Raw genomic sequence first — 27,548 nt, 5'->3', positions numbered from 1 at the left:
AAAGCTGTAAAAGACATCGTTGCTTCGGATCATATATTTAAACTACAGTGGAGATGACGATGATGAGAATGAATCGATAGACCGTTAAATTACCATTTCCAAGGAGCCCTTAAATGAGCCATCAACTGCTGATTGCGATCCACTCATGGGAGGAAGCGACTTTTTGGAGAAAGAGGAGAACAGTTGATTGCTCTCCTAATTAATAAACTCACCCCCAGCTCCTCCGAAGAGAAGATTAATGCTCATCAAGAAGATGGATAGAGATCATATTACCTGAACCTGTAGACGAAGCTCCAGCTTTCCACCCATCAGATCCTGCAGGGGATGGGAACAGGCCGGATGACTATGAGAGAGAAAAATGACAGCGACGAGTGAAGTAGGATGTTCTGTCAAAGACGGCGGCTCTCTCGACAGTAGGTTGCTTAGCTACTAAGCTTGTTGCTTGTGAAAGGCATAAGATGTTGGATACTGCGGAACTGAAACCACCGGAACAGAAAGCAGAATGGTTCGGTTCTAATTTACATCGCTTTGACCTTCTTTTATCTTTGTGTATGTGAAGGAAGAAAGAACAGAAAGGTAAGATGGCTGAATGAGAAAAAGGAGAAACAAAAAACGAGAAAACATCGTCATCGCTGACATAAACTCCACTTTTCCGATCTCTCAGCTCTTAGCTCTCAGCTCTCAGCTCTCAGCAGTGGAGTTTATGTTGACAGGAGCTTCTAGAAGAACTTTTCCTTATTTAAACTCCACTGCTGACATAAACTCCTGCCGATCGGAAAAGTGGAGTTTATGTCAGCGATCTCTCAGCTCTAGGAGTTTATGTCATCATCGTCATCGCTGACGGAGAGGTTCCGACGTTAAGCCCGACAGTCACTTCTTGCTTCAGAAGTAGAAGTAGGATTGAGAATTGCTGCGTAATCATTGACCATCTAGAATCTTTGACCATCTAGAAGCACATCTTTGTCCATTATAAAATGACCCATCCTCTAGGCACTCAACGGAACGATAGCAGGAGCACCGTGTAGAGGTTCAGGTAATATGATCTCTATCCATCTTCTTGATGAGAATTAATCTTCTTCTCTTCGGAGGAGCTGCGGCTTAGTATATTAATTGGGAGAGCAATCAATTGTTCTCCTCCTTCTCCAACTAAGTTGCTTCTTCTAGCTGTTGAAACTGAACGGTGAATGCATCTTCTTCTCCTTTGTCTTCTTCTTTCTAACTGTTGCAACCAAACGAGAAGAGCAAACGTACGTTCTCTCCCCCTCTCCCTTAATTTTTCTTCTTCTGAATTCTCTCCATTCAGTAGGTCAACTTCTTCTCGATCTCCACTTCGAACAAACAGGAGGTAGCAAGTAGTGCTTCTCTCTCTCTTTCCCTACCTTTCTCTTCACTTCAACGCTTCCCCAACTCTTCAATTCTTTTCTCTCATCAAATAATACATAATTATGTTGTGCAGGAGTTGCAGCGCAGCGTCCTGGAATCAAGCGGGATGCCTGTTCCTCCCATGAGTGGGTCGCAATCAGCAGTTGATGACTCTGAGGGCTCATGGGAAATGGTAATTAAACAGTCTATCGATTCATTCTCATCATCATCATCATCTCCACTGCAGTTTAAATCTATGATCCGAAGCAACGATGTCTTTTACAGCTTTCAGCAGTGTTCTTCCCCACACTTTCCTAATCCTAGCGATATGTACAATAATAATAGTCTAAAGAGACGATCTCTCTCTCTCTCTATCTCTCTCTCTCTTACATTTATGTACAGAAGAATGATTGTGGTTTTCTCGTTTTTTGTTTCTCCTTTTTCTCATTCAGCCCTCTTACCTTTCTGTTCTTTCTTCCTTTACATAAACAAAGATAAAAGAAGGTCAAAAGCGATGGAAATTAGAACCGAACAATTCTGCTTTCTGTTCCGGTGGTTTCAGTTCCGCAATATCCAACATCTTATGCCTTTCACAAGCAACAAGCTTAGTAGCTAAGCAACCTACTGTCGAGAGAGCCGCTGTCTTTGACAGAACATCCTACTTACACTCGTCGCTGTCATCTTTCTCTCTCATAGTCATCCGGCCTGTTCCCATCCCCTGCAGGATCTGATGGGTGGAAAGCTGGAGCTTCGTCTACAGGTTCAGGTAATATGATCTCTATCCATCTTCTTGATGAGCATTAATCTTCTCTTCGGAGGAGCTGGGGGTGAGTTTATTAATTAGGAGAGCAATCAACTGTTCTCCTCTTTCCTAACCCTAGCGATATGTACAATAACAATACACTATAGACACTATCTCTCTCTCTCTCTTAACGTTGTTGTTTTCTCGGTTTTCGTTTCTCGTTTTTTCTTCTAAGCATCTAACCTTTTCTGTTCTTGCTTCCTCGACATGGACAAAGATGGAAGAAGGTCAAATCGATCGAAGCTGCGAACGGCATGGCAATGTGAACTGGATGAAACAAATTCTGGGGTTATCCTTTATTATTGTCACCATCAATATTACGGCAGTGACGACACTTTTTACTGGCTTCCGAGAATTAAAAGGCCACGTAAAACGGTTGCACCTTGTTATCTGTGGCATCCTTACCTTCTCCGATCTTCTTTGTGGGCTAAGTCTTATGTTTCTCACCTCCAATTTGCTATCTGATCGGCATCCCGCTGCCCTTGCTGGCCAGTTTAGCTCTCCAATTACCCTACTCATCATCATCTCCTGTTCTCTGTTGGTCCTCACAGCTGCTAGTTTCCTATATCTCATACCCAAACTCCTGAACTTTTTGGCTGCTCTAGTTCCACCATCCTTGATTATTGGCTTGATCTACTGCTGCTCGATCCAAACAGAAGATGACCATGGTGCAACAGGTTACGAAAACTACAAGTCGGAGCTGAAGCAATTCCAAAGTCTCTCATCCACTGTCACCTCCCTTGCTTTCAATGGGCTTGTAGCTACTTTAGTAGGTTACAGTAAGAAATCTTCAGAACAAGCCCTTAGCCAAATCATGGAGGTCAGCATCCTCCTAATGTTCTTCGTCGCCATGATGGGACTCTTTTTGATGATGTGGAACTCCGCGCCACCGAGGATGTAGAACCAAACTCTGAGCTACTCTTTACTCGGCTTATTGGCAGTGACAGCAACTGTTGTGGCATCTGCGTATCTGGAGAGTTACCTTCCACTGGCTCTCTCCCCGGTGCTGTTGCTCGGAGTAATCGTCTGGTTCGTCATGAAACCTCACTGTCATGGAGGAAGACGCCTACCGCAGATTGACACCATGGATCATAAAGTTGCTCAAACCCATGTCCAAAGTTGCTACCGTCACCACGCAGATCACATTTGGTGGTATGATGAGCGTCTTCTCAGGATTGTTCGGCGACAAAGACAGCGGATTCCAACACAAGATCTTCATGCTGTTGATGTTCTTCGCATTCTTGTCCAGCTTCAGCGTGAACTTGCTCACAGTCAGCACTCCGAAAGCAGCAACTCAGATCACAGTTATCAGGATACTTAACACTTACTTTCTTCTTCCTCGCGTTGGGAGCAGCTGCCGTTTACTTGGTCGTGGTCATGGGAGGCTGACACTGTCCAAGATATTAATGTGTGAGAAAGAGAATAAAAAATATGATTAAAAGAATAATCTTACATTGCTGCATACGTAAACTTTCGATGGCAAATACATGCGAGGCAGAGATCAATTGACCTACTTCCACGGATAATAGAGAAGCAAATTACTACTATAAAAAGAGGGACAATTATAAATATCTTAGAAAGATGTTCATATGCCATAAAACATCCGAAAATACTAAAAAAGAAAAATCCAAACTATAAGTCCAAACTATTTAAATTCAAAAAAGAATAATCTTACATTGCTGCATATGTAAACTTTCGATGGCAAATACATGGGAGGCAGAGATCAATTGACCTACTTCCACGGACAATAGAGAAGCAAATTACTACTATAAAAAGAGGGACAATTACAAATACCTTAGGAAGATGTGCATATGCCATAAAATATCCGAAAATACTAAAAAAGAAAAATCCAAACTATAAGCCCAAACTATTTAATTGAGTGTGGACTTAAACTCAAAGTAAACACTTAGGTTTTTCTTATTGTATGTTTGGCTTCAAAGTCTAGGCCCTTATTTATATGTCCAATAAGAGATAACAAGCTTGATTTTCCCGATGTGGGACTATATGGGACTTCCTAAACTAACATATGATATTTTAAGAAAAATAATAGGTTTCTAAGTTTTTTTTCTATATTTTCGAAAAAGATCTTTTTTCCATTTGTGCAATGATTAAAAAAACCCTTTAAAATGTTATTTCTTATCAAAATTCAGGAATGAACCCATCAAAGTCCTTATGTCTGAAAAACAAGAATGGCAATATTAACGAGCAACATAGAGACAAACAATCAAAGTCCTTATGTTGTACTGATGTCGAGTCATCTAAAATCAAAAAATGTTCATACCTTCGCTCGCCTGAGTTCGACCATTAGACTAAGATAATCGTTTTATCAGAATAATCATCCCGAAATAGATAATGTGGAACAAATGATATGATCATTACTTTGGATCAATTGAGATTTATATATGAAATTCAATTAACACCTATTGGATATATCAATTATCAAATATCACATCAATTATCAAATATATCGACTGAGTATCTAAAAAACTATATTCTCTTATTAAACCAACTATTTAAATAATTCATTATCTAAATTGGCTTTGTAATATATGTTTTGATTTTTAAACAAACTAATGAACACTTATGAGCTATATGTATGCTTGTGGACACTTAGTAGAGATGTTTTGTAAGATAGATATTTAATATAGTAGTTTTAGAAAGTGGGATACGAGATATGTTCATCTTGTCTCTCAATTAAAGTAGGACACGAGGTAAAAGATATAAATATTTTTTATCTTTGAAAAAATTTATCTATCATTCAAATTTTAAATATTTAATAATTTATCTCTTCTTGACATAACAATGAGTACTAATAAGTCAATTCTTTTGTGCTAAAATTGATTGGAGAATATTTAAAGCATAAAAAAATCCAAATTAACAAATACTTAGGCCTCAATTTCATAAAAAATAAAAAATTTGAAGCATATATATTTATAGGAAATATTTTGATAACCAATCTCATCCCTCTAGTTGTCACAGAGGCGAGGACCCAATCATCCTCATAGGGTGTTGGTATGGTGGAAGATATGGTCTATTGATCTCGAGGATGATGGTCCATGGGGGGCCATTTGGGTCGACCCGATCAGCCCTCACATATAGTAATCTACGAGTGATCAATCGGGTCTGTCTCCCCTCGATAGGTCCCCCCAAGAGAAATACTAGAGGAATGACGTTATGGTCATTATAGGCTCGTCGCCCCCCATTGACAAAATGATAGCGGAAACACGTTATAGCCATTATAGGCTTGTCGCTTCGATTGACGGAACATTAGAGGGGGACGTTACGATCATTCCAAGTGATTCTCACGACCAAATATGTATAAAAGTCGACCCTCAACGGTAGTCCAAGGGGTCAGATCTCTTTGCAATTAACCCTTTTACATTACACAACCACCATAAGAGTTAACTTGAGTATCAAAGAGGTTGTGTTGGGAAACACTCCTAGCATTGACCTTTGTGTAGGGACTCATTGACGAGCTAGGATCCACGTTGGCCTGACCTCAAGACCACCTCAAAACAATCAGGGCTATATGAAGACCACCTCGGAACCACCTCATTTGTGTCAAGGATCCCATGAGGGTGCTCCAAACATCCATACTATTGGAAAATCTAGGGTGACATCACATATGTAACTAAAGAACATAAAATAAAAATCTAAGATTTTTTTTAGAAAAGAAGGTTTCATCGTCATGCGAAGATAGGTATGCAAAAACCCATAAAATCAAAAACTATATATATAAGAAAGATGTGTTACATAAGGAGATCGTATATCCATGAAAACCTGTATATATGTGAGAGAGGATGAAGGAAGTCAAATGTCCTACTCTCTAGAGGTGATCCAAATGGCAGGGACCGCTGCTCAAATCTCCTCGCTGTGCGCATCACGCAATCAAGAAGGGGCCGATCCTTCTTGCTATCCACACACCCCAAATAGGGGCTACTAGTTGAGGAGGAGAGGGGAGAGGAGAATAGGAGGTGGCAGCTAAAAGGGTTTAGCCTATGGCCCTTTGGTTCTCTCATATTTGTAGAGTCCCCCTATGAACTTAACCCTAATGGATCCTACTATATTGGGTATTGGATCTCCATCCAACTATCCAAGTCTATTACATTAGTGGATCTCTACCAAATAATATATTATTGGCTCTTATTGGATCTCATATATAAGATCCGATAATTCAAGGATTTATTGGATATCCAATAAGTATGTGACCCTCTAGGCCAAATATCGAGCTAGCCGTGAGTCATACTTATTAGAACTTATTTTAGCTCAGTGAATTATTATCTCCATAATAATTCACTCGACTCATGGATTGCAGAAATACTATATCACTACGTCATAGTCCCTAGATGATATAGGAGAATTCAATTCATTAGACTTATATGGTCTTAGTTATCACGTATATATAGTCCCTTATCCATATAATATCCTAGAGACCGTATACCATTTCTACTCGAGTCTACTCGGGTATAGTGCTAATCGGATTTCTACAATTTCTATTAGGCCCATACGATTTCTACTCGAGTCTCGCTCTAATCGGATTCTCCTAGAGAACTCTTTTTCTCTCAATCTAAATGATCATGACCATGGATTTATCTAAGCAAGAGAACATATGAGATATTTCTCTTATGACACAAAGAGCGGATGATCCTTTATCGATACTCAATAGCCCTCGTAAGGTTGGTTGCCACTCCCGATGCCCGGTTGTGCTAGATTTGGAACTTCCAGACCTATAAATCCAGTATAAAAGAGTGGTGTACTCATATAGGATATCCTTAGTGTCTCAAGTCTAACGATTAGATACACCACTAGGATGACGGAATTGTTGTTTGACAATAAGACATCATCAACCATCCAACATTTCGTAAGTAGATCAATCAGTGAACTCATTCTCCAATGAATACTTGCACTTTATCCCTAGTGTCCCCACACGAGCAGCTATGAGACCAGCCACCTCCATCATATGGATAGGTATATAATACACTATTGTGTCTGGTTATCTCAATGTTCATCTCGAGTAACTTATGACCGAGATTATTTAGGGTCTATGTTTAAAGATGAATCGATCTTATTATTGTGATCTTATCACAATTTGATTCTCATTGCATAAATCCATAAACATCAATATATATATATATATATATATATATATATATATATATATATATATCCAATAAGTAATATAAAGTGAGAAAATATCATAATAATAATATGCAAAAAGAATACATATCATATCACATGTGTCATCACTCACGTGATTGAATTGTAGGGCACCTATAACTAGCACTAAAGTTATCTATCTCGACCAAACAGTCCGGTCTATGCTAAAACTATGTATCTTAGCCAAATAGTCCAGTATATGCCCGAGTTATGTATGTCGACTAGATAGTCCAACCTGTGCTCGAATTATGTGTCTCGGTCATACATGTCCAATATGTGCCCGAGTAATGCACTTTGGTCATACATGTCAAGAAGTTCCCCTCCCGACCCCGACTTGTGTGTAGAAACTCGATGACGAAGAAGTAGTAATTCGACAAGGGAGGAAGAGCGCCTCCTTGCTCTACCTCGAACCTATTCTAGAGATAAAGCCTGGACCTAACCTAACGTCGACCACCTTCGTTCAAGCATCCATGTGGGTAACTCTATACAATTAGGATCGGACCAAGCCATATTGATCCATCGATCATAGCATAAGGTGCCCTAACACTTGTGATTTTAGAATGCATTATAATCTTTAGCACGCTAGGTTACACTCGACATCAAGTCATAAGGATAGAAGAAACTAATATTTTAAAGGGTTTTTTTTTGTCTTAATAATTTTTTTGTAATCTCTCCCCACAGCAGCTGCCTTGCATGACCACAGCGAAGTAAACGTAAGCGGCGGCCAACGCGAGGAACAAGAAGGTGCAAGTTGTTCAGTATCCCGATGACTGTGATCTGAGTTGCCGACTGTGAGCAATTTCACGCTGAAGCTGGACAAGAATGCGAAGAACATCAACAACACGAAGATCTTGAGTTGGAATCCAATATCTTTTGTCGCCGAAATAATCGATAGACTGTTCAATTACCATTTCCCATGAGCCCTTAAATGAGTCATCAACTGCTGATTGCGATCCACTCATGGGAGGAAGAGGCATCCGGCTTGGTTCCACGACGCTGCACTGTGTCTCATAGTTCTGCAACTCCAGCACAACAGAGTTCGGTATTATTTGATGACACAAAAGAATGAAAGAGTTGGGAAAGCATTGTAACCAAGAGAAAATTAGGGAACGAGTCATTTGATTTTATAGGATAACTCATCTATTGATTTTATTTGACCCAAATTATTAACTAAAAATAATTAAATTAAAATTAATAATGATACATTCATCTAATATTTATAAATTAATATTAATCTTAATTGGAACGTTACATTTTAACAAAATTCAAATTGACACATTTGATTATAATTAATTTGAGCTAATTTAAATTAATAAAATATAAAATATCTAACTATTTTCGTATCTTTATTAGTTTGTAAATTAATATTAGCGAACAAAATTCAGGTAATTATATTTAGTAATAGTTAATATGGGCTCATCATTTATTAATTAATAATATATGTACAATATAAAACATCTAAATACTAAATTAACACTAATTATGTGGATAAATCCCACGATCATAAATACTTAATATTCCGAAGGCCCGCTGAAAGCATTTATATTGCGATGTAATCCTTTCTTGTTGATGTGGTAATTTGAATTGTGCCCGACCCGTCTTCGTTTGGGGCGAGGGCGACGCGAGATGGGCGGCAAGGGGAAGAAGCCGGAGATCAGCGATCACGTTGTCACCGTTCGCCGGCGCCTGCACCAGGCTCTCTCTCTCGGCATGAAGTAAACCTTCTTTCTCACCTCTCATATTCTTTCCTCCGATTCCTTTTCTTGTGCGCAGTCGTCCCTCGTTTTGTCGCCCGGTTGAGGTCGTGAAGCCCTCTTGGCGCACTGAGATAGAGATAAAAGAACAATGAAATCGAGAGGATTGATGGCTCGCGTCTCGCGGGGACCGGGTCTTGGATTACTTGCTTTGGCTGCCCCGTAGGGCGGTGGATGTATAGGTTGTGTGAATTTTCATGATTCTTGTTTCTTGTTGGGCCGTTTCATTTTTAGGGTTTGGACGTGTAGGTTAGTTCTTTTTAGGGTTTCTTTGAAATTCATCCTCAACGCGTTCCAATTTTAGTATCCTTGTAAATTTAAATTTAGAGTTCCATGTCTTCCTATTCTTATCTTGCGAAGAACTAACTCTTCCTATCGTTGCTGGAGCTAAGGTTTCAGAGTGGACACCTATGATCACCATGAAAGTGAATAATAATGATAATATAACGACTTATATTCTAGCATGTACATGGTGGTGGTGTGTGAATTTTTCATATCCATACTGTATACATAATACTGATATCAAACAACAATCAGAAAGTAAAGATCTTGTGAACCAATATACCTTGCAAAAGAAAATAGAATTATTTACATTTTTTAATCCACTTGAAATTTTCTTTGAAAGGAAATTTTTGTTCGTGAAATAATTGAATAGGTCCAAGAAAATGACTCTGGGCAAGCCCTAGTGTCTTGGTATGATTGCTTCTTTTGGAGTTGGGTGACTAGGATTTTGATCATAGGAACAGCCTTTATACTGCAGTAAGAATGAGTACATTGATCCACGTTTCTGTAATTTTTGTGCACTCTCAAAAAGAGAAGAAGTGCCTACAATTTTTACTAGATTGGAAATTTATAAAATAAGGATCAAAGCAGTTCTTTTTTCTCCTTGGGTTTTGGTTGTAAAAAAGGAGCAGAGTTGGATTCCAAGAGATATTGTAGCTGAGTATGCGGCTACGTCACTCACTTTTTTCCTTGTAAAGAACTTGGATGAGTTTTTGTTTTGAATCATTCTAAATGGCAGAAGCTGTGCCATACTTGTTATTTCCTTTATCAGGCAGCAAATTGATATGAGATGGTTTCTCAGAGTGCAGATTAAGAGGAAAAGAAACAGCCACAAATTTTGAGGATGATATATATTTAACCCTCAGTCAGTATATCAAATTTGTTTCTTAAAATCTGACAAGCTACATTGTAATCTTAATCAATTGATAAGGTGCTGACTGGATCCTGCATCACCATAGAATCTCAAGTCCATCTACCTGTGTATTCTGATTTTCATTCACATAACTCCTCAAGAATGAAAAACTTGCCATGTCACTTTATAGGAATGCCAGGAAATTGTTGTACCTCTTTGCTAACAGAGCACTCTTTATTTTTTTAATCATCTGGACCAAGGATTATCATTTTGTGGTATGGGAACATCTTCTAGCACATGTCAGCATGGCATGTGATGATGCACGCTTTGCACGGTACATTGCAACACAGGCCAATGACCTAGCAACCCTTGGATGATACTATTTATCTCTTTGCTTCGATCCTCAACTGCATAGCTATGTTTCCCTTTTTTGTGCATATTTGTGATTTATGTGTTGGTATTTCAGAACTGGTTCACAAAGAACTTAAAATAACTCTTAGCCTCTAGATGAAGTTTTAAAAGGAACTGTTGGTTGCTTTTTGTTGCCATGAAGTACTACTTTTGAAACTTTTCCAATTTGCATGCGGTGAGAATTGCATCTTTTATTTCCATACTGTTTTGCTGATTTCTTGGCTAGGCTTCACAATCTTCATGATTTCAACTCCTCTATTCTGTGGAGCATACAGTAAATGGAATTCAATGACGTGTAGCTGTAAGATATCTACTGCTGGCTAAGCTAGATTTTCTTTACGACAGCTTCGCTATTCTGTGGAGCAAATAGAAAAATGGAATTCTAAGTCATGTAGCTGTAAGATATTAACTTCTTGCAAAGCTTGATTTTCTTTATGACAGTTGAAAATGTGATGTCTTGTTGCATGCACGATAACATTCTCTCAGTTGTTGAAACAAATGCTTTAGGAGCAACGGAATAAAATCTCTGCCAAATTTTTAGCATATTTTTATAATGGTTCAGATCTTTGTGATTAATTTGTTCCATTGGGTTTTATGTAGCTTGTTTGATTCAGAGCTATCATAGTTTTATGATAATCTTATGGAATTTTTTTTGGATATTTTAACCCTGATTGAGTGGGCTGTTACTTTTAACATGGCAGAGTTTCTAACAGCAAAGTCAAGAGATGGCAATCTACGGATACTGATACTCAATCACATGCTCTTAAATCAATGAATGCATTTCTCAGTTGTATATCTTTCACTCTGTTGCAACATCCTCTTATACAGGTATCTCTTTCTCTCTCTCTCTCTCCATCACCTTTGCTGTCAGTTCATTGTTTGTTTCTGAGATTTCATGTATGCTTATCTTACATGCATATAATTCTAGAATTTTGTCAGCACTGGTTGGTTTTGGTAAACTTTCCGCACAGGTATTGTATGATGAGGGTACTAAACGCCAGATTCTCAAAATCTGGGTATTATCATAGGTGAGCATATAATCTTTTTCTGGTTAGACCTTTTAAGTTTAAAGAATTCTTGTTTCAACCTTCAACTTCCTTAATAAGACATTGAATACTGGGATTTGTTTTGCTGAAGGTGGCGTTTTAGCAATATCATATCCAAGCCACGAATACTTTGCTACTCGGAAGAGTAATCTTGGAGTATTTTGCATGCAGAAATAAGGTTTCAGTTTAACGCCAGCACCTATAAGAGAGTTTGTGGCTCGAGTATACCTTATCACTTTCTGTTATTTGTACCAACATCCACTTCTATGACTATATCCAATCATATGAGTCATTAGCAAGCAATTTTAGGTATCCTTAGTCATGAACATTGTAAAAAATGCATGATATTTGCTGTTTCCCAAGTATACACGATGTCTATACTCTATAATCAAGATAACATTTTTAGCTCTGGCTAGACATCGGTTCTCATGAATGCAAATTTGATTTTCTAGAAATATTAAAGACACAGAATTAGGACTATTTTTGGGAGGATTAATCTCTGGTTGTAGTCATGTGATAGAAAAATATTGGGGCTTCCATGTGCTACATGTCAAAGAAACAAAGGCAGGAATGTTATCAACAAGGGTGATGCTACTCATTGATCCTTACTACCTATTATCCATCACTGTTGAAGGTGATGACCTCCACTTTGACACTGCAAGTGTCTTGCGTGTTTCCACAAGTTCTGCTCTTGTTTGTCATTGTACCTTTGTGCAAATCTTTTTTTTTCCCATGAAAAGAAAAGCCTTGCTTATCCTCGTTACACATATCTGAATAGTTTTTATTGATTTGATGAATGTTATTACTATTATTGTGTGTATTGGTGTTTTATTGTATTTCATTGCGTACACGTTTTATTAGTTTGTGTGCTTTTGACTGGATGTTTCTTTATAAATCATGTTCTTGGAATAACTGTTCGGCCTTTTCTAATTACTATCAGTGTGCAAAATGATCAACTTTGCAGAAAAAGAATCAGGTGAGATTATTTTTCATTATGTAATTGTTGCTATTAGGTTGTGTCAATTTAAGCTTAAAAAATTCAAATCAAGGAGTAAAATGTTCATGCTTTCTCCCAGCTGGCCACTAGCTTACGCACATTGCATCACATACATGTTTTAGATTCTCACAGATGCACGTGCCGAATGCCAGGTTACAGCTGGTATTTGTGGGATTTGAGATCATGTCTTATACCTTTGAGTAAGAGAACTGTTGATTACTTAATTTGTTGAAGAATTAAAAATAATTTGAACCTAAATGTATCTGCTAATTGTTATCATGGACATTTTCAGAGAAATTTTAGTGAGAGTTTTGGTTAATTCCATGATTTTAGTCCTGAAGTGATTTATACAATGAACCAATCTTGATTGCTGGTGGTGTCAAAAGAAAAACATTATGCTGAGAAGACTACTTGCTAACTGTTTGTCTTACTAGTGGCTTGTACTTCATCTATGGGACTTTTTAGATTCTTGTATATTATTTTTCAGCCATTTGTTGAACTTCTTTATTTTATTTAAGTTGGCATCAGTTTGCTCACTGGATGGATTGGAAGTTTCTAGGATTTGTACCTAGGAAATTCATACATGCAACATTTCTCTTAAAAGACTATCTGCATTTTAGAAGCAAAGCACACATGTGTTTCTTATGCATGCTTATGTCATGTCAAGAAATACTTTGGTTGGAAGGAAATATGAATTTGACCCGCAAGCATGGCACTTTATGATTCATAGTATAATTTTACCTTCTTGCCATGCATTATATTATCTTTGCTAGTACAACAAAATGAATTATAGTTGCGAGAAACTTCAGTGACAGACATCTAAAGCTAGGTCAAGAAACCTGATTAGATTCATGGGGCATTAGAATGACGCAGGATACATGTACATGTGTATATAAAGATGTTAGATAGCTAGTGGTGATTTACAGAGAGCAGCTTAAATAACTAATTAACTTTTTTTATTTTGATTTATTTAAGATTAAATTGCATCGCATATAAATTTTAGAACAATCATAGAAGGTTAATATGCAATCTAGTGTTTTTAAAAGCACTAAATGGCAAGGTCTAAAAATGCTCGAGGCGTTAGGCACCCGCCCAAACGAAGCGAGACGCTCTAAAATATTAAAATATAAAAATATATAATAAAATTGATAAATATGATTATATAAATAAAAATATAATATTAAATTAAAAAATCTAAAGTATTAAGTCGTATTATCCATCTTTTAATAATAAAAATGTCAAAAGACATAAAACAATAAGGTTTTACATCAAATTCAATCATTATCATAATCAATATCGTCATTCTCAAACTTATCACTCATCTTTCTCTTCTTTTTGTCCATCTTCATCAAACTAGGTTTCCTCCTCTTCAACAATGGCAGAAGATGAACCTGAGGTTTTTGCACTTATTTTTGTCTCTATCATATGTTTTATATATATCTACAATTCTCTAACACCTGAGGCTCTCACCATATCTCCCATGTCAAGATGTTATCTTCAAATACGAGCTCACTTTCGACATCTTGCAAGTTCGCACTCATTTCCCTCATCAATCACTCATTTGAATTATCAATTCCTTGTAATGAGATTTGATCAATATTATTTTGTAAATCATGACGAGTCTTGATGCTCGATTATACTTTATATAAACCAGATCATGTAATCGTTGATGCTCTAATTAATTTCTTCTTTTTGTGTGAATCTGTCATGTTATATGAATTAACAATATATTAATACAATTATGTAAAAAAGAATAGATTAGTTGAAATAAAAATATTTTGTGATCCTTACATGCTCAAAGACACTCCAGTTTTGCTCATAACTCGCAGCACTAAAAGTCAAGCTAAGAACTTTGATAGCCAATTATTGTAAGTTCGGGACGAAATTTCTAAATAGACTCCATTATTCAGCTGTAAAATTTAACTTTATTATTAACAATAATAATATACTATACATAAAATTAATTATATAAATTTATGAATACCCGAGGATAGAATTGTCCTAGATTGAACTACCATAGGAATTCCGAAAAGACTATCGGTATTTTTGCATAAAGGTAATTTACGTATGTTCTAATCTTGCACCTCTAGGCTTGGAATTGATCTTGCAATGTACTTATATAATCCATTTACAACTTCTGCATAAAACTAAATGGAGGTATTCTTTTAAAAGAAACTTGAGTTCAAATAAGATCCTGCTGCATATAATGGATGATGAAGTTGACAATCCTATCTTTCGTCAACAATTGCAAATATGTTCTTATACTTTTCTTCATTTCCATTAAAAGACTTTTGAATCGTTTCTTTTGCTCTATCTATATCCTTATAAATATATCCTATTGTAAGTTTCTTTTCATCTGTAATGTATAAATTATAAGATTCCAAAAGGATGATATTAAGACAATATCATCGATCATCTTGGCTTTCATTTCTTTTACCCATTTGCTTATCATCAATTTCTTTGAAGTAAACATGTTTCTTAAGTTGTGTTTTTTATGATGCATGCTCTGTAGTGTCAAGAAGTAGCAAATCGGGAGATATCATATCTCATAAATTCCTTGTTGCTTGTGAATTTTCTCATCACATTCAAAGCTTTGGTATGATTATAGAGAAATCCAATGACAAAGATTGCCCTTTATAAAATCTTTTTGATGTCAGAAATTTTTCTAATATCCTCCAGCATTAAATCAATGCAATATGTCACATATGAAGTCAAATATAGGTGGTGCTTTTTTGCTTCAAGTAATTTACCTAAAACAAAGGATAACAAAATTGATAAGACTTAGAAGTCACATAATTCTTTCATTCAAATTAGAGACATATAATAATTAAAAGATTAAAAAATTCAAAAGATAAATCTTACCAGCTAACACATAGTTGTTTTCGTTGTCGGTTATAATTTGAATGACATTTTGTTCACTAATTTCTTTCACAAACTTATCACGCAACTCATATATCTTTTCTCCAGATTTCATAAAAGAAGGTGCATCTATTGACCTTGCAAACATGGTTCCTAAAGAATCATTAATCATAAAATTAATTATACTCCTACGTATCCTTTTGGTCCAAGCATCTGACATTATAGAACAGCCATGCTTTACTTATGATTCTGTGGCCCTTCAATAAGTCATCTGTGTAATCCAACACTTTCTTCGAAACTCACAACTTCTAAGCATGGTTCACATTATCGGTCTATACCAGTGTATCGACTAATTGTCAATATGGTACGTATCGAGTTGTGCTGAGTGTACCGACACATGGTACACTGGGGTGTACTAATGTATCGCCCGTATCGATCCTCTATCGGACCTATATGTACCGCCTACACTGAGCGCTACGTTTCTGTATGTCAAACCTTGTTTGGAGGTTTTAATTCCTTATCATATCTTCTAATAGCTTCAATCATCTCTTTAAAACTGTCCAAACGACCAGTATTAAGGGGAAGTTCAACTTGATAGAAGAAGTGAGCATTGCGCTGAATCCTTTTTCCCCTTATTTCTTGATCACAAGCATCATTATATTTGTTTGTCTTAATTTTGCTCTTGTTTGACCTTGTTGATTCTATGATCCTTGATACATATATAAGTCCATCGGTTCCTTTCTACCCTTCTTAAGAATCATGACTTTTTTTCCTTTTCTGTTATATACTCTTTCTTACTGGCATTGACACATCCTGATTAATCTTCTTTTTCTTTTTCATTGTCTTTAATATGTTGAACATCATTCTCGGGTAAAATCCCATAAGATTCGTTCCTTTGAATCTTTTTTCATATAAGCCAAGAACTCTTCTTTTACATAAGGTGGACACTTCTTGCATGTTGATGCGTTCTTGAAGTTCTCTACTTGATGTTGTTTTGCATGGAAAATGCCACCTTTGGTAGTCTTATCACAGAATATGTAAGTAATTGCATTAGGATCTTTAGGATCCTTTAGATAATTGTATTTCCAAGCAAGATCCTTGAATTTTTAATGAATCTTCTAAATTGCTTTGTACAATTGTCATTAATCCTGAAACCCTAATAACAATTCTAAATAAACAGAGATTAATAGTGCTAAATAGGGACTAATAACAATTCTAAAATAGCGATTAATAGTAATAAATAAGAATTGGTAATTCTAAACAGGAATTAGTTCTAAATAGGTTAATAGTTCTAAGGATTAATATCAGTTTTAGTTTATTATATGGTAATAGTAGTTAACACTTAACAATAGTTTTAATATTAGTTAATAATTAACAATCCACTGTTAACAGTAGTCATAAAAGTAGAGCGGGAGAAAAAGAGTCACTGACAATGGAATGTGGGGAAGGAGAGGGTGGCGATGACGGAGGAACCTTTGGACCGCGGTAGCAGTGACGGAAGAAGCTGCGGACAACAATAGTAGTGACGAAAAAAGCTGTAGATGGTGGTAGCGACAACGGAGGAAGCTACAGACGATGATGTCATGGGCGGAGGAAGCTTCAAATGTATCCGTCGGTGGCAGAGGAAGTTGTGATCCTGTCCCTTGGTAGTGGAAGGAGCTACACACAGAAGTAGTAGCGGCGAAGGGACTTGCACACGAAAGCTACAGCAGTAGGACCTTTAGACTCGTCTGCTAACAATAGAGGAAGTGTCAGTGGCGGAGGCAGCAGCTGAACATGAAGGCAGCAGTGGAACTAGTGGTGAGTTAGGGTGACAAAGTACTTGGGGTTTATGGGTCGGGGGTTGAGGGAGGGGGGTTTAATATTATGCTTAGTTGGTTCAATTGAACCAATTAAGTTACTGTTCAATCGAACCAGAGTTGACCATCCGATTCAATCGCTCACCTTCAACCCATTGCTTGCCCGAGGCACCCGGTGCTTGGGTTCAGGTGAGCGCCCACACGACGCTTCATTGAAGCATGTCGCCCATCCTCTGTGCAAGGCGCTTGGGCCTCGCCTCGCTCAAGCGCTCGGTCACCATTTGAAGACACTGATGCAATCCATGGTCAACATTGTTTGCATGCTGACGATATGATTACATCTATCACACAGGATATGCAGGTATTTGTCTTGATTTTTTGTTGTGGCTAACATTCTGTAATTAGCTTGCCTGCCAAGTGTGGACAAACATATCTGCAAATGATTAGAACTTCCAGTGGCACATGTTATATTGAGTTTTTAAAAGTGTTTATATATTAAGTTAATATAATTTAACCGTTCCAGTGCTTTTATTGCATTGCAGGATTCCATTTTAGATATGGTGATTGCCTTGGGAGGAATTCTTCAATCGGACAACAAAAGAATATTGGACCTGGCAGCAGATGTGGCTCAGAAGTTAGTTACTACCTTAGGAAATACCATTCACAGATATCCCATGTCAGAGGTTATTATTCATCTGTCATGCTTATTGTCATTATCTGAGTTGCCTGTTGCAATCTCATCTGCCATTGCATTAAACCGCATCCTCACAAACCTAGGACCAGCAAGAGGCAAAGTTCTCAAGGAAATATGGAAAGCTCTGGAAAAAGCTGACTCAGTTGGCAATGTCATGTGCGCATTACAAAATTATGAGATTGAAACTCAACCGATTGAATATTTCCTTGTGATGGCAACTCTTCTTGAGTCTATACTTCGGAGATGGTCTCTCTCTAGATATCCGGTTTGGAGTAACAGTAAGCTGATGGTCATTCTTCAAGATAGATGTTCTCAATCTGAAATTTCCATTTCTAATGCTGTTCTAAAGCTATATTCTGCACTAGGTATCCCCAACATGGTAATTCTCTATTTATTCCATAATATGGTAGATAATTGCTTTCAGAGCATATTCTGATCAATTTTGATTCTTAATCTTTATGCCAGCTCTATGTGGCAATGTGGCTGTGAAGCTTCTTGAGAACAAGGATTTTCTCTCTATGGTCGTACGAAGCATGGGACTTTCTGTCCCTTTCAGTGTTAGAATTGAGGCTCTAAGGCTATGTCAATGTCTAAGTGTATGGTTCTGAATTATATTATGTGACCTGTTGATTATTTTCTTGCATCCATAGAGATATGAAAGCAGTTCAAATTTTTGCTATCTGCAGAGATCTGGAGATGCATGCTCTATGCTAAATGGCTTGTACTGCGAGCCTATTATTCAAGGCTTAGTTGGTGCACTGGGTGGATGGAGGTCTTCATGTTCCAAAAGGGTTCCATCTGATCAGTTGCCGTTGGTGTTGGAGGCATGTCGTGCTACACTATTAACGCGTTGGGCCGGGAACCATCATTCATATTTCTGGAAACATGAGATTGATAGAGTCCTTCTCGATATTCTTCTTGGTGATTGCACAGTGAGTTATGAAGCTAAAGTGGCATTGTCATCTGATGAGTTAGTAGCTATAATATATGACAATACTGCAGATACAAGACCCTTTGTGTGGGATATCCTTGGGAACCTTGCAGTTTACTGTAAAGAAGATTTTCTTTCAAAAACTAAAGGAGCACTCTGCTACCTAGATTTTCTCATTTCTTGTGCATGGTAATTCTTTTTTACTCTATAGTAATTTCTTTTATCTGTTATTTGCTATCTAGTTAGTTACCGTATATTTAGATTCTTTGATAAAATGCGTAGTATAGTTTTGTTAATTGTTGGCTTATGCCAGTGTTGGTTTTCAGCTCTGTGGCAACAGATTTGATGCGTAAGGGATGCAGTTCCTTGTCTTCTTACATGAATGAGCTTGAACCTGTATCTAGGGCAGTTTTGCTGATGGTCTTTTCACCATGCAAGTACATTGCTTCACAAGCTATATACTATCTTTCAGAAACTTTGAGAGCTTTTGGTGACGTCTGTTTGGAGTACGTACTTGCTTCCCTAAAACTAAATGCTTCTGGGGATGTCTCTTTAGTAGCTGATAGTTATCATACAATAACTAATCTCATAAGTTTGGCATGCTATTCAACTTTACCGAAATATCATGAGCTTATTGTCAAAAGAGAAGGTATAAGCTCACTGTCTTCCATCATCATGATGTGCTTAAATGGTGACATACATATTGGTAGGTCAAACAACGCATCTCATCTGCAGAGTATTTCTTATGGCACAGAATGCTGTTTAAGTAATGTGAGTAGCTTGGAAGGTGAAGAAGTTATTTTACTTTATAGCCTTCAGGCACTTTCTCAGTTGATTGCATTTCTCAACATTGTGTGCAACCACCATAAAATAGTTTTAGGAGAGATTGTTGTGTGCAAAAAGTGTAGGAACTCTGATGCTTATAATTTATTTGAAAGCCTGTGGTATATCTTGAATAACAGCTTTGGCTCTGGCCCTAAATGGTATTCGGCATACATATTGAGCTTTTTTGGTTTCTATGGCTTCCCAAGCAAGCTTGGCAAAAAGATAGCAAAAGCAATTGACGAGAACGAACTAGCTGACATTGAATTACTACTTGCAAAAGGTCAGTCCTTGCAAGTCCATTCTCCTATTATTGTGGCTAGGTGTCCGTACTTGCTGTCTAATGAAACATCTCTACCAAAGAAAAGTGCCTGGAATGATTGGAAAGATCAAAATAGTGAACATCATCACAGAAAAATGAGGCATGAGATCCGAATCTCAGACCGTGTGGATAGTGTTTCTTTTGTAAAGCTTTTGGAATATATTTATACTGGATTCATCCAGGCGGATGATAATCTCAGGACACCCCTGAAAGTTCTTGCAAAGCACTGTGGATTGAAGTCTTTATATGATATGCTTAGTCGAAAACTGCCAGAATGGGGCACTGCTTGTGCCAGTTGCAATTTTTCTGAAGCACTTGAACCAATTGGAAATCAGTTATCGTAAGTATCTATTTTTTATATTGGATTAGGAATTCATGTTGTTGTAATATATGTTCTTTCTACTCAAGGAAGTAAAAAAAGGGAAAAATGAGCAGTTAGATGAGTTAAAAATAACTGTTATATCAACTGGCATTGAGATCCCACACCAAGCAAGATGTGATTATTTAGTTCTTTTGCCCTTGAGAGTTCCATGATAATGATTGTAACTGTCGGTCACATATAAATTGATTAGTTGTACTCCATGCATTCAGCTCAAGCAATTATTCTAATGCATATCATGTGTATTACAGAGATATTATATTGGAAGCAAAGGTGATCGAGGGAGTTTCTTGGAGTTGTGCTATATGCCGGTCATCGGTACCACATATGCATGCCCACAAGATCATATTGTTATCCAGTTGCGATTATCTACGGGCTCTGTTCCAATCCGGAATGCATGACAGGTGACCCGGTTTCAGTGAATGACATCTATTGATTCCCTCAATGGCTCAATCATATAACTGATATATTTAGAAAGAAATGTGGATAAAGCAAACACATTTGTGATCCTATCAGTGAGGGATCTATATCGAAATGTTAGTGGCATGACGTGTATGATTGTATAATCGCATCTCTCTTCATGTTCTATAATACTTGATTGCTTTTTCATGTGTACTTATCCCCTTGTACTATGTCTTGCTTATATTGTTCCTTTATGTTATGTACTCAAAAGTATACTTAGTGAAAAATATCTCTAATAGCTTTTTGACTTTTCATGTTCTCTTAGTCTGATGTCCACATTAAGTTTCCTACTTCGACTAAGTTTTATGCCATAAGTTATCTACTGGTTCCCTGATTCTGCATCAGCTAGTAGGCAGCAACAGACTACTCATTAATTGTCCATGGATTTAATGTTTGATTGAATAAATTGGGTGAATTGATAGGGACCTTTCCTTCTTTACTTTTCCAGATCACAATCATGGTGCTATTTTGGTAGATCCAAGTCTTGTAAAATACTCACACTTATTTGTTATGCAGGCCTAAAAATTTGTAAAGGATAGATGAATTGATTATTCAGTCAGAACTCAATATTGAGAGTGTTGTTGAACAAACTAACTATTGATGTTCAAAACCAAGATTGGTACTTTTAGGGGCTTGTATTGTAGCCACTATTAGAGGGCAACTTGCATGTGTCATCGGTGGGAAAGTTGTACAAACTGCATTTTTCAAGTACCCAGGTCACATGTATGACACCCTCCATGCAACCTATCCCATGGTGCACATTAGGTGGCACATGAAATAATTTTTATTTTACAAAGAATCCTTTATTATTGTATGTTTAAATTGTGTATACGTTACTCTTAAGTACTATCCAACAAGATCTGATAGGCTATCTATTTATATATATATTTTTACTTATATGCTAGGAACCTATTTTCGTCTCATTTATGTTGTCTGTTAGATTTCTTGTGATTTAGTTGAGTTTTGCACACTTATTAGACCCATGCATGGCTGCCACTTCCACCAACCTCTTGTGATTAAAATCTGTGGCTTGCTTTCTTCCTGTGTCATTTAGACTCTTTTGATTAAAATCTATGGCTCTCACTTCCAACCTCTTGTGATTAAAATCTATGGCTTGCTTTCTTCCAACCCTAAACCATAAGCTTTGGTTCTTCTGCAATGGGGTTTCCAGAACTATGCACATATATATGTATAACCAAAGAACGAACTGTTCATGTATGCAGTTTCTATTCGGATAAGATTTGTATGGATTTTTGAAAAGCTAGCTATTAAATCTTCACTAATGATATGTCCTGTTTATATTAATTATTGATGGTCACACCAGTTTTATTGTAGTCTTAAACTTTAAGAGACTTTCCTGCATGCAGTTGCTCGCAAGTTATCAAAGTTCCTATTAGCTGGAAAGCATTAGTCAAATTAGTTCACTGGTTTTATTTGGGATACCTGCCAAGCATCAAACAAGACTGTACCTGGAACAATCTGGACCCGGAGTGGCAGCTGCGTGAGTTGCAGGTGTACGTAGAGCTTTCTTCACTTGCTGAATTCTGGTGCTTAGAAGAAGTTGAAGAACAGAGCTTCAAAGTAGTCGTATCATGCATAAATTCACAACAAAAATCTTCTCTTGAGCTTATTCGTTTTGCTGCAAGCCTCAATCAATGGAAAATTGTTACTGTTGGTGTCAGTAGCATAGCTTCTATATACCCTAAGTTGCGTGATGGTGGTGAACTCGAGGACCTTGATGAAGAACTGGTTGATATGTTACGAGCAAAATATGTTTGTTACTGTCAGCATGGTGATAATGCATTTGATTGACAGCAATAAGCTTCTTATGTATAGAAAACATTATTTTTTTTCTGTGGTTTAAGCAGGACTTATAGTGGTCTAGCTGCAAAGCTTCAAGCCTTCAATGGCCCTTCGCCAGCATTATATATTCTGAAGATGAAGATTCAATTGCTCATTCATTTAGTCGAGAAGCAATGATGTTTTTAGAGCATTAAAAATAGACCTCAGTTTTTCGATTATAAAGAGGCTTTGCAGATGGTAACAGTAAGTTAGGCTAGATGAGATGTATTCATATCAATATCAATTGAAGGTTACTGCTGTACATGTACACTAGGATGATGTAAATTTCTGCATATTTGGTTGATTGAGTTGATGAAGGTTCTTATAGTTTACTTCTATTTATAATTTATTCTTGTATTTGTCATTTACTAATATGGTATGCATGCAAGGTTTTCCCTGGCCTTCTGGGAAGCCACACTTATTTCTGCATCCATGAGCAGCATCTTAAGTATTCAAGAGATCTTCGATGGTTATGATGAAGAAAAATGTTATGACTTTTGGAACCATATGATATAGTAATCATGCATATGGCCAGTGTGTGACTATGATTTGGAGATATAAACTAATTGGATATGGATGTGGGTTGGATCAACTCCAATCCATCTCTCACCAGATTGTGAACCAGATTGTAGAATTGGGTTGGGATCTGAATCGCTTAGATGAAGTATCATACTTTGAACTGAGAGATGATCACTTCTCAGAAGTTAACCATATCGAGACCTCAGCCATGTAAAACAGTTTAAGCTAGTTCCTAGATGAATTATGTGTAAATTTAGTGACTCGTCTGTGATTTATAGGCAATGCCTGAATTTTTTTTAATTATCAGCTGTACAAATGGCTTTGTTAATTTGGAATCTTTAATAGTTATACAGTGGAATATATAGTTTTGTTCTAAGCAGCATCATGCAGCAGTTCCATTTGACTATTGCATTTCTTTTCTTTATCCTCCAAATATTGTTTATCCATTTGATTATTTTCAAGGCCCAGGAGCTATTACATATATACTGAAGAATTTGTGGGGAATTTATGATCTTCAACATGATATAATACTTTGCTAGAAGAATAAATTAATTTTCTGGTGGATTTGACAGTAAATTCTTGGACACGATTTCAGTTGGTTCATGAACAGTTTATAGCACATAGTTTATTAAATCAGCATGTAATATTTTTGATCTTTAAACACAGACTTGTTGTTTACTGAGATTCCATCAGTAAACCAATGAATGTTTATGGGGAGAATAGTCCTTAGCAAACATTTTTAGCTTCAGCATTCTTTTGTTTCAATTTGCTATTCCTCAGCATCTGGTTTTCTAACCTGGTTGACTGTTCCATATATGCCTGGACCTGATTATTACCTAAAATGAAGCCTTTGTTTGGTGTTGTCAAACAAATTTTGCTGTTGAATAATAAATTTTTTGCTGCTTGGACTTGATTATTACCTAAAATGAAGCCTTTGTTTGTTGTTGTCAAACAAATTTTGCTGTTGAAATGGATCTATCATAGTTTTCCTACCTTCAACCAACTCTGCTTAATTAAGTCCTTGGTCATTCTTCTCTTTCATTGGAAAGGATACTTAGAGTTTAATGGATACTATGAATGTTCTCGGTTGGTTACTTGAAGTTTAGAATAAGATCTCAGGAGGCCACAGCTTTCAACAAGTTGAAACAAAGTATGATATTTCTTGGATAAAAGATTAAGCAACTTGTGCTTATCATGCATCATGTGTTGATTTAATCAGTGCTTTCATTTTCCGAAACCATTTCTACTAGTGGACCTGGAAAAATAATTTGGCATCCATACACTGGTTCTGGAAACCGGCGGCAGTTTAACCACAAAACCAACAGCTTTGTTTGTATGTCATTTCTTGAATGTCTATACTGATTAATCTGGTCCATTGTTAACATCTGAACCATATTTTCAAGATTTTTTGCATTAATTTCTTGGTTTAATTTATTCTTCATGTTGTTGATATGCCATTCGGAATCCATTATTTGTCAGAGTCTAAATGTCCCTTAGCTTTCTGCATCATGAATAAGTTGCATCTTGTATTATTGAATGGTCCCAGCAAGATGTCATGCATAGTAGTCAATTTCTTTTAATGAAATCCAGGCTTTGACCTACCTTCCTGAAACTTTATATGGTTGAAATGTTGGCTATTTGAATATGTTTTCATAGTTCTCATTGTAATGTCAATCAGAGTTTTCATTTACAATTGATTGTAACAGTTGTTATTCAAGCGATGATGATCAAATCCTTTGTGTTTATTGTTCTTTTTATGTATTTTATGTACAAGTTCAACTCAAATCAGTTCCAACATGTTAATTCCATATACAATAGACCTTGTTAAAAACAATCTCCAGAAGATAATATCTACATTGATCACAAAAACAGTAGGATCTAGATCAGAATGCTGTCGATACTAGAAGCTGTTCTTCTGTGTTTATTGGCTCAATATTTTAGGATCTGTATGATGTCATGTGATCAGTATATCTTATTTGTTCTCAAATATTATGTTTTTGTTTAACCTTTCTTGTTGTCATTTAAAACTTCCTAATTTTCTTTTTTGAGAAAAATATTTCTAGTGCTATTGCAATTAGATAAGTTAGTTTATATTTCTTTTGTAACTGCTTAGCCAATGTTATACTCATTTGTCTTCCACTTTAGATAGTTTGATTTTCATAGTAACCCAAGAAGTATTGGTGGGATAAGCAGACTTAACTTTGGACTCTGCTGCAATGTTGCTTTCAACCAAAGGTTGAAATATTTATTGACCAGCTGGAATCACACCTCTGGGCTGTGGATGTTAATCTGCTTCTACTTTTTTGGTGGGAAGCAAGGGCTTTATATTTTCCTTCCATGACTATAACCTGGCTTCATGTTAAATGGAAGCATGGACCCAGCAACAGGTTTATCTAAATTTAGTGTTGAAGTCTCTCATTGGAGTAGGTTGGAATGAAAGAGAGTTTTTGTTTGCATCCACTTATCGCCTAACTATGACTTCCTTGCAGGCACATATTCTTTTAGTTCCATGAAGGGATCAACCACTTGAATGACCACACAACTATGTGGACTCTCAATATGTTGGTATTAATCATATGGAGAATATAGATGTTTGACCAAGCATCTGATATGATTATCTAGTGACAAGTCTGCTTTCGGAAAGTTGAAAGATCAATGGTCAAGGTTTGTGCCTCTGCATGTATTGCTCCTTGTAGGTTTGAGTTTCAGAGAATCCGTGTGTTTCAGCTGGTATTTTAAATATGGAAACCTTTTTTTCTTGTTGTTTTTCATCAGAACATGATAAATACCAAATTCTATGTTAGATTCTACAATTATTTAACTGTGGAGTTTGTGATCTTGTAGTCGTTAGATTCAGCGGAAAAGATGACACATATTGGATCAATATCTTAAGTTGATATAATTATTGATATGGAATGAATACTTTTTTTTATATTAAAGTCTATGACTTAGCTTTATACTTGTGGTTTTGGTTGTGATATATTAGAGCTACAAAAGCTTTTTCTGAATGGATTCAAAATATGTATGACTAGAAACCACATATAGTTTCTTCACATGATTTAATATATCATATATTATCGTTATGAGAGATGTTGCCATTTCATTTTGCCTCACTTCAGATCAGGAGTGAGGAACTACTATCTGTGTGATTTTTATTAATTTGATCACATTTCTGTTGTTTACTGCCATTAATTCTTATTAGTGATCTCTTTGTACACATTTCTTATTACTAGTCTTAAGTAGGACATGTATTCCGTGTTGATATTATTATTATTATTATTATTATTTTTCTGTAGCAGTCTAATAATTATGATCAATTAGAAGGTGATTTATTGGACGAAATTAATTAGGTGGATGGGTTGTGTTATCCACCTAATTAATTAGACTATATGGTACTCTATAGTTTATCCAAATCAGAACAAGCAATTATTCTGTGGCATTGAGAGAAAAAAATAAAATAAAAAAAAAAGCTGGAGATATTAGAAAAATTAAATATCTGGGAGATCACCCAACATAGAAAGGTGTTGCAGAAGAATTTTGCACTTGTTTTTTCATAAAGAAAATAGAAAGCTAGCTGAGGATTAACTCAGAAAAAGTATACCAACTTTATAAAAGAAGATGCTCCAACTATTTTAGTCAATTCAATAGTTCCAAGAAAACGACAGTAAAAGTAAATGGAGCAGAGAGAGAGAGAGAGAAAGAGAGAGAGTAGGCAATCCATTGGACAGAGTCAGCCACTTGATGACATTCGTTCCAGGAAGAAAGAAGTTCTTGTTATTGCCTCTCCACGTGTCTCTTTGTTCTGCAAGCAAAGGTGTGTGTGTGTGTGTGTGTGTGTCTCTCTCTCTCTCTCTCTCTCTCTCTCTCCTAGATAGGTTTGTTCAAATTGCCAAAGTCATCCATACCATCTTAATTTGACTGGCTTAGTTTGCGAATTTGAGATCATCTCATCTTACACCGATGATGATGTATTCATCACATCTTATGAGTATTCTAAACTATAGTTGTTAGTTTAACTCAAGGATTGGCCCCCTCACCTGTCTGTCTGATGGACCATGTCATGTGACCAGCCAGTCATTAATATCTGTATCCCATTGGCTTCAGTAGCAATGGAAGGAGATGTTGCTATCAGAGAAGGGTGAGATGGGGAGGTGGCCTTCAGGTGCCAAAGATTCTTCAGAGCAGAGCACGTTCTACAGGAAGACAAGGAGGGCAACTACCCCACGTCAAACCTTTCAAGTGTGACACCTCCTTG

At 36.6% G+C, this 27,548-nt stretch overlaps 2 protein-coding genes across 8 annotated transcripts; both read left to right on the top strand.

Moving 5' to 3' along the window:
- The first annotated feature begins 1,017 nt into the window (after positions 1-1,017).
- Positions 1,018-3,065, top strand: LOC135674028 (uncharacterized). The gene is made up of 4 exons (XM_065183439.1): positions 1,018-1,033; positions 1,457-1,555; positions 2,087-2,128; positions 2,382-3,065. The coding sequence occupies exons 2-4, from the start codon at positions 1,490-1,492 to the stop codon at positions 3,063-3,065; spliced, it is 792 nt and encodes a 263-aa protein (XP_065039511.1). The 5' UTR covers positions 1,018-1,033; positions 1,457-1,489.
- A 5,814-nt stretch (positions 3,066-8,879) lies between these two features.
- On the top strand, positions 8,880-23,106 carry LOC103986318 (BTB/POZ domain-containing protein At1g04390). 7 transcript variants are annotated; one of them, XM_065184757.1, is made up of 10 exons: positions 11,323-11,449; positions 11,550-11,649; positions 11,759-12,301; positions 17,865-18,005; positions 18,100-18,381; positions 18,482-18,612; positions 18,703-19,136; positions 19,274-20,431; positions 20,722-20,874; positions 22,300-23,106. In XM_065184757.1, the coding sequence occupies exons 3-10, from the start codon at positions 12,238-12,240 to the stop codon at positions 22,742-22,744; spliced, it is 2,808 nt and encodes a 935-aa protein (XP_065040829.1). In that variant the 5' UTR covers positions 11,323-11,449; positions 11,550-11,649; positions 11,759-12,237; the 3' UTR covers positions 22,745-23,106. The 7 variants fall into 7 exon arrangements, 6 of the variants coding, with proteins under 6 accessions (XP_009402563.2, XP_018681252.2, XP_065040829.1 ...); XM_065184755.1 differs by having other exon boundaries at positions 17,865-18,381; XM_065184756.1 differs by having other exon boundaries at positions 11,348-11,449; positions 11,593-11,649; positions 17,865-18,381.
- Positions 23,107-27,548: the final 4,442 nt, after the last annotated feature.

This window comes from Musa acuminata, chromosome BXJ1-5 (assembly GCF_036884655.1).
Source record: "Musa acuminata AAA Group cultivar baxijiao chromosome BXJ1-5, Cavendish_Baxijiao_AAA, whole genome shotgun sequence".
Lineage (NCBI taxonomy): Eukaryota > Viridiplantae > Streptophyta > Magnoliopsida > Zingiberales > Musaceae > Musa > Musa acuminata.
This window is presented reverse-complemented; position numbering and strand designations above follow the sequence as displayed.

Bases quoted from the DNA above. Each gene is read 5' to 3' on its own strand.
- LOC135674028 (XM_065183439.1), top strand. From the start codon at position 1,490: ATGCCTGTTCCTCCCATGAGTGGGTCGCAATCAGCAGTTGATGACTCT. The intron at 1,556-2,086 runs GTAATTAAACAG...CATCCCCTGCAG, and splicing joins CTGAGGGCTCATGGGAAATG to GATCTGATGGGTGGAAAGCT. The intron at 2,129-2,381 runs GTAATATGATCT...ACATGGACAAAG, and splicing joins AGCTTCGTCTACAGGTTCAG to ATGGAAGAAGGTCAAATCGA.
- LOC103986318 (XM_009404288.3), top strand. From the start codon at position 8,948: ATGGGCGGCAAGGGGAAGAAGCCGGAGATCAGCGATCACGTTGTCACC. The intron at 9,037-11,322 runs GTAAACCTTCTT...TTAACATGGCAG, and splicing joins GCTCTCTCTCTCGGCATGAA to AGTTTCTAACAGCAAAGTCA. The intron at 20,875-22,299 runs GTGACCCGGTTT...TCCTGCATGCAG, and splicing joins CAATCCGGAATGCATGACAG to TTGCTCGCAAGTTATCAAAG.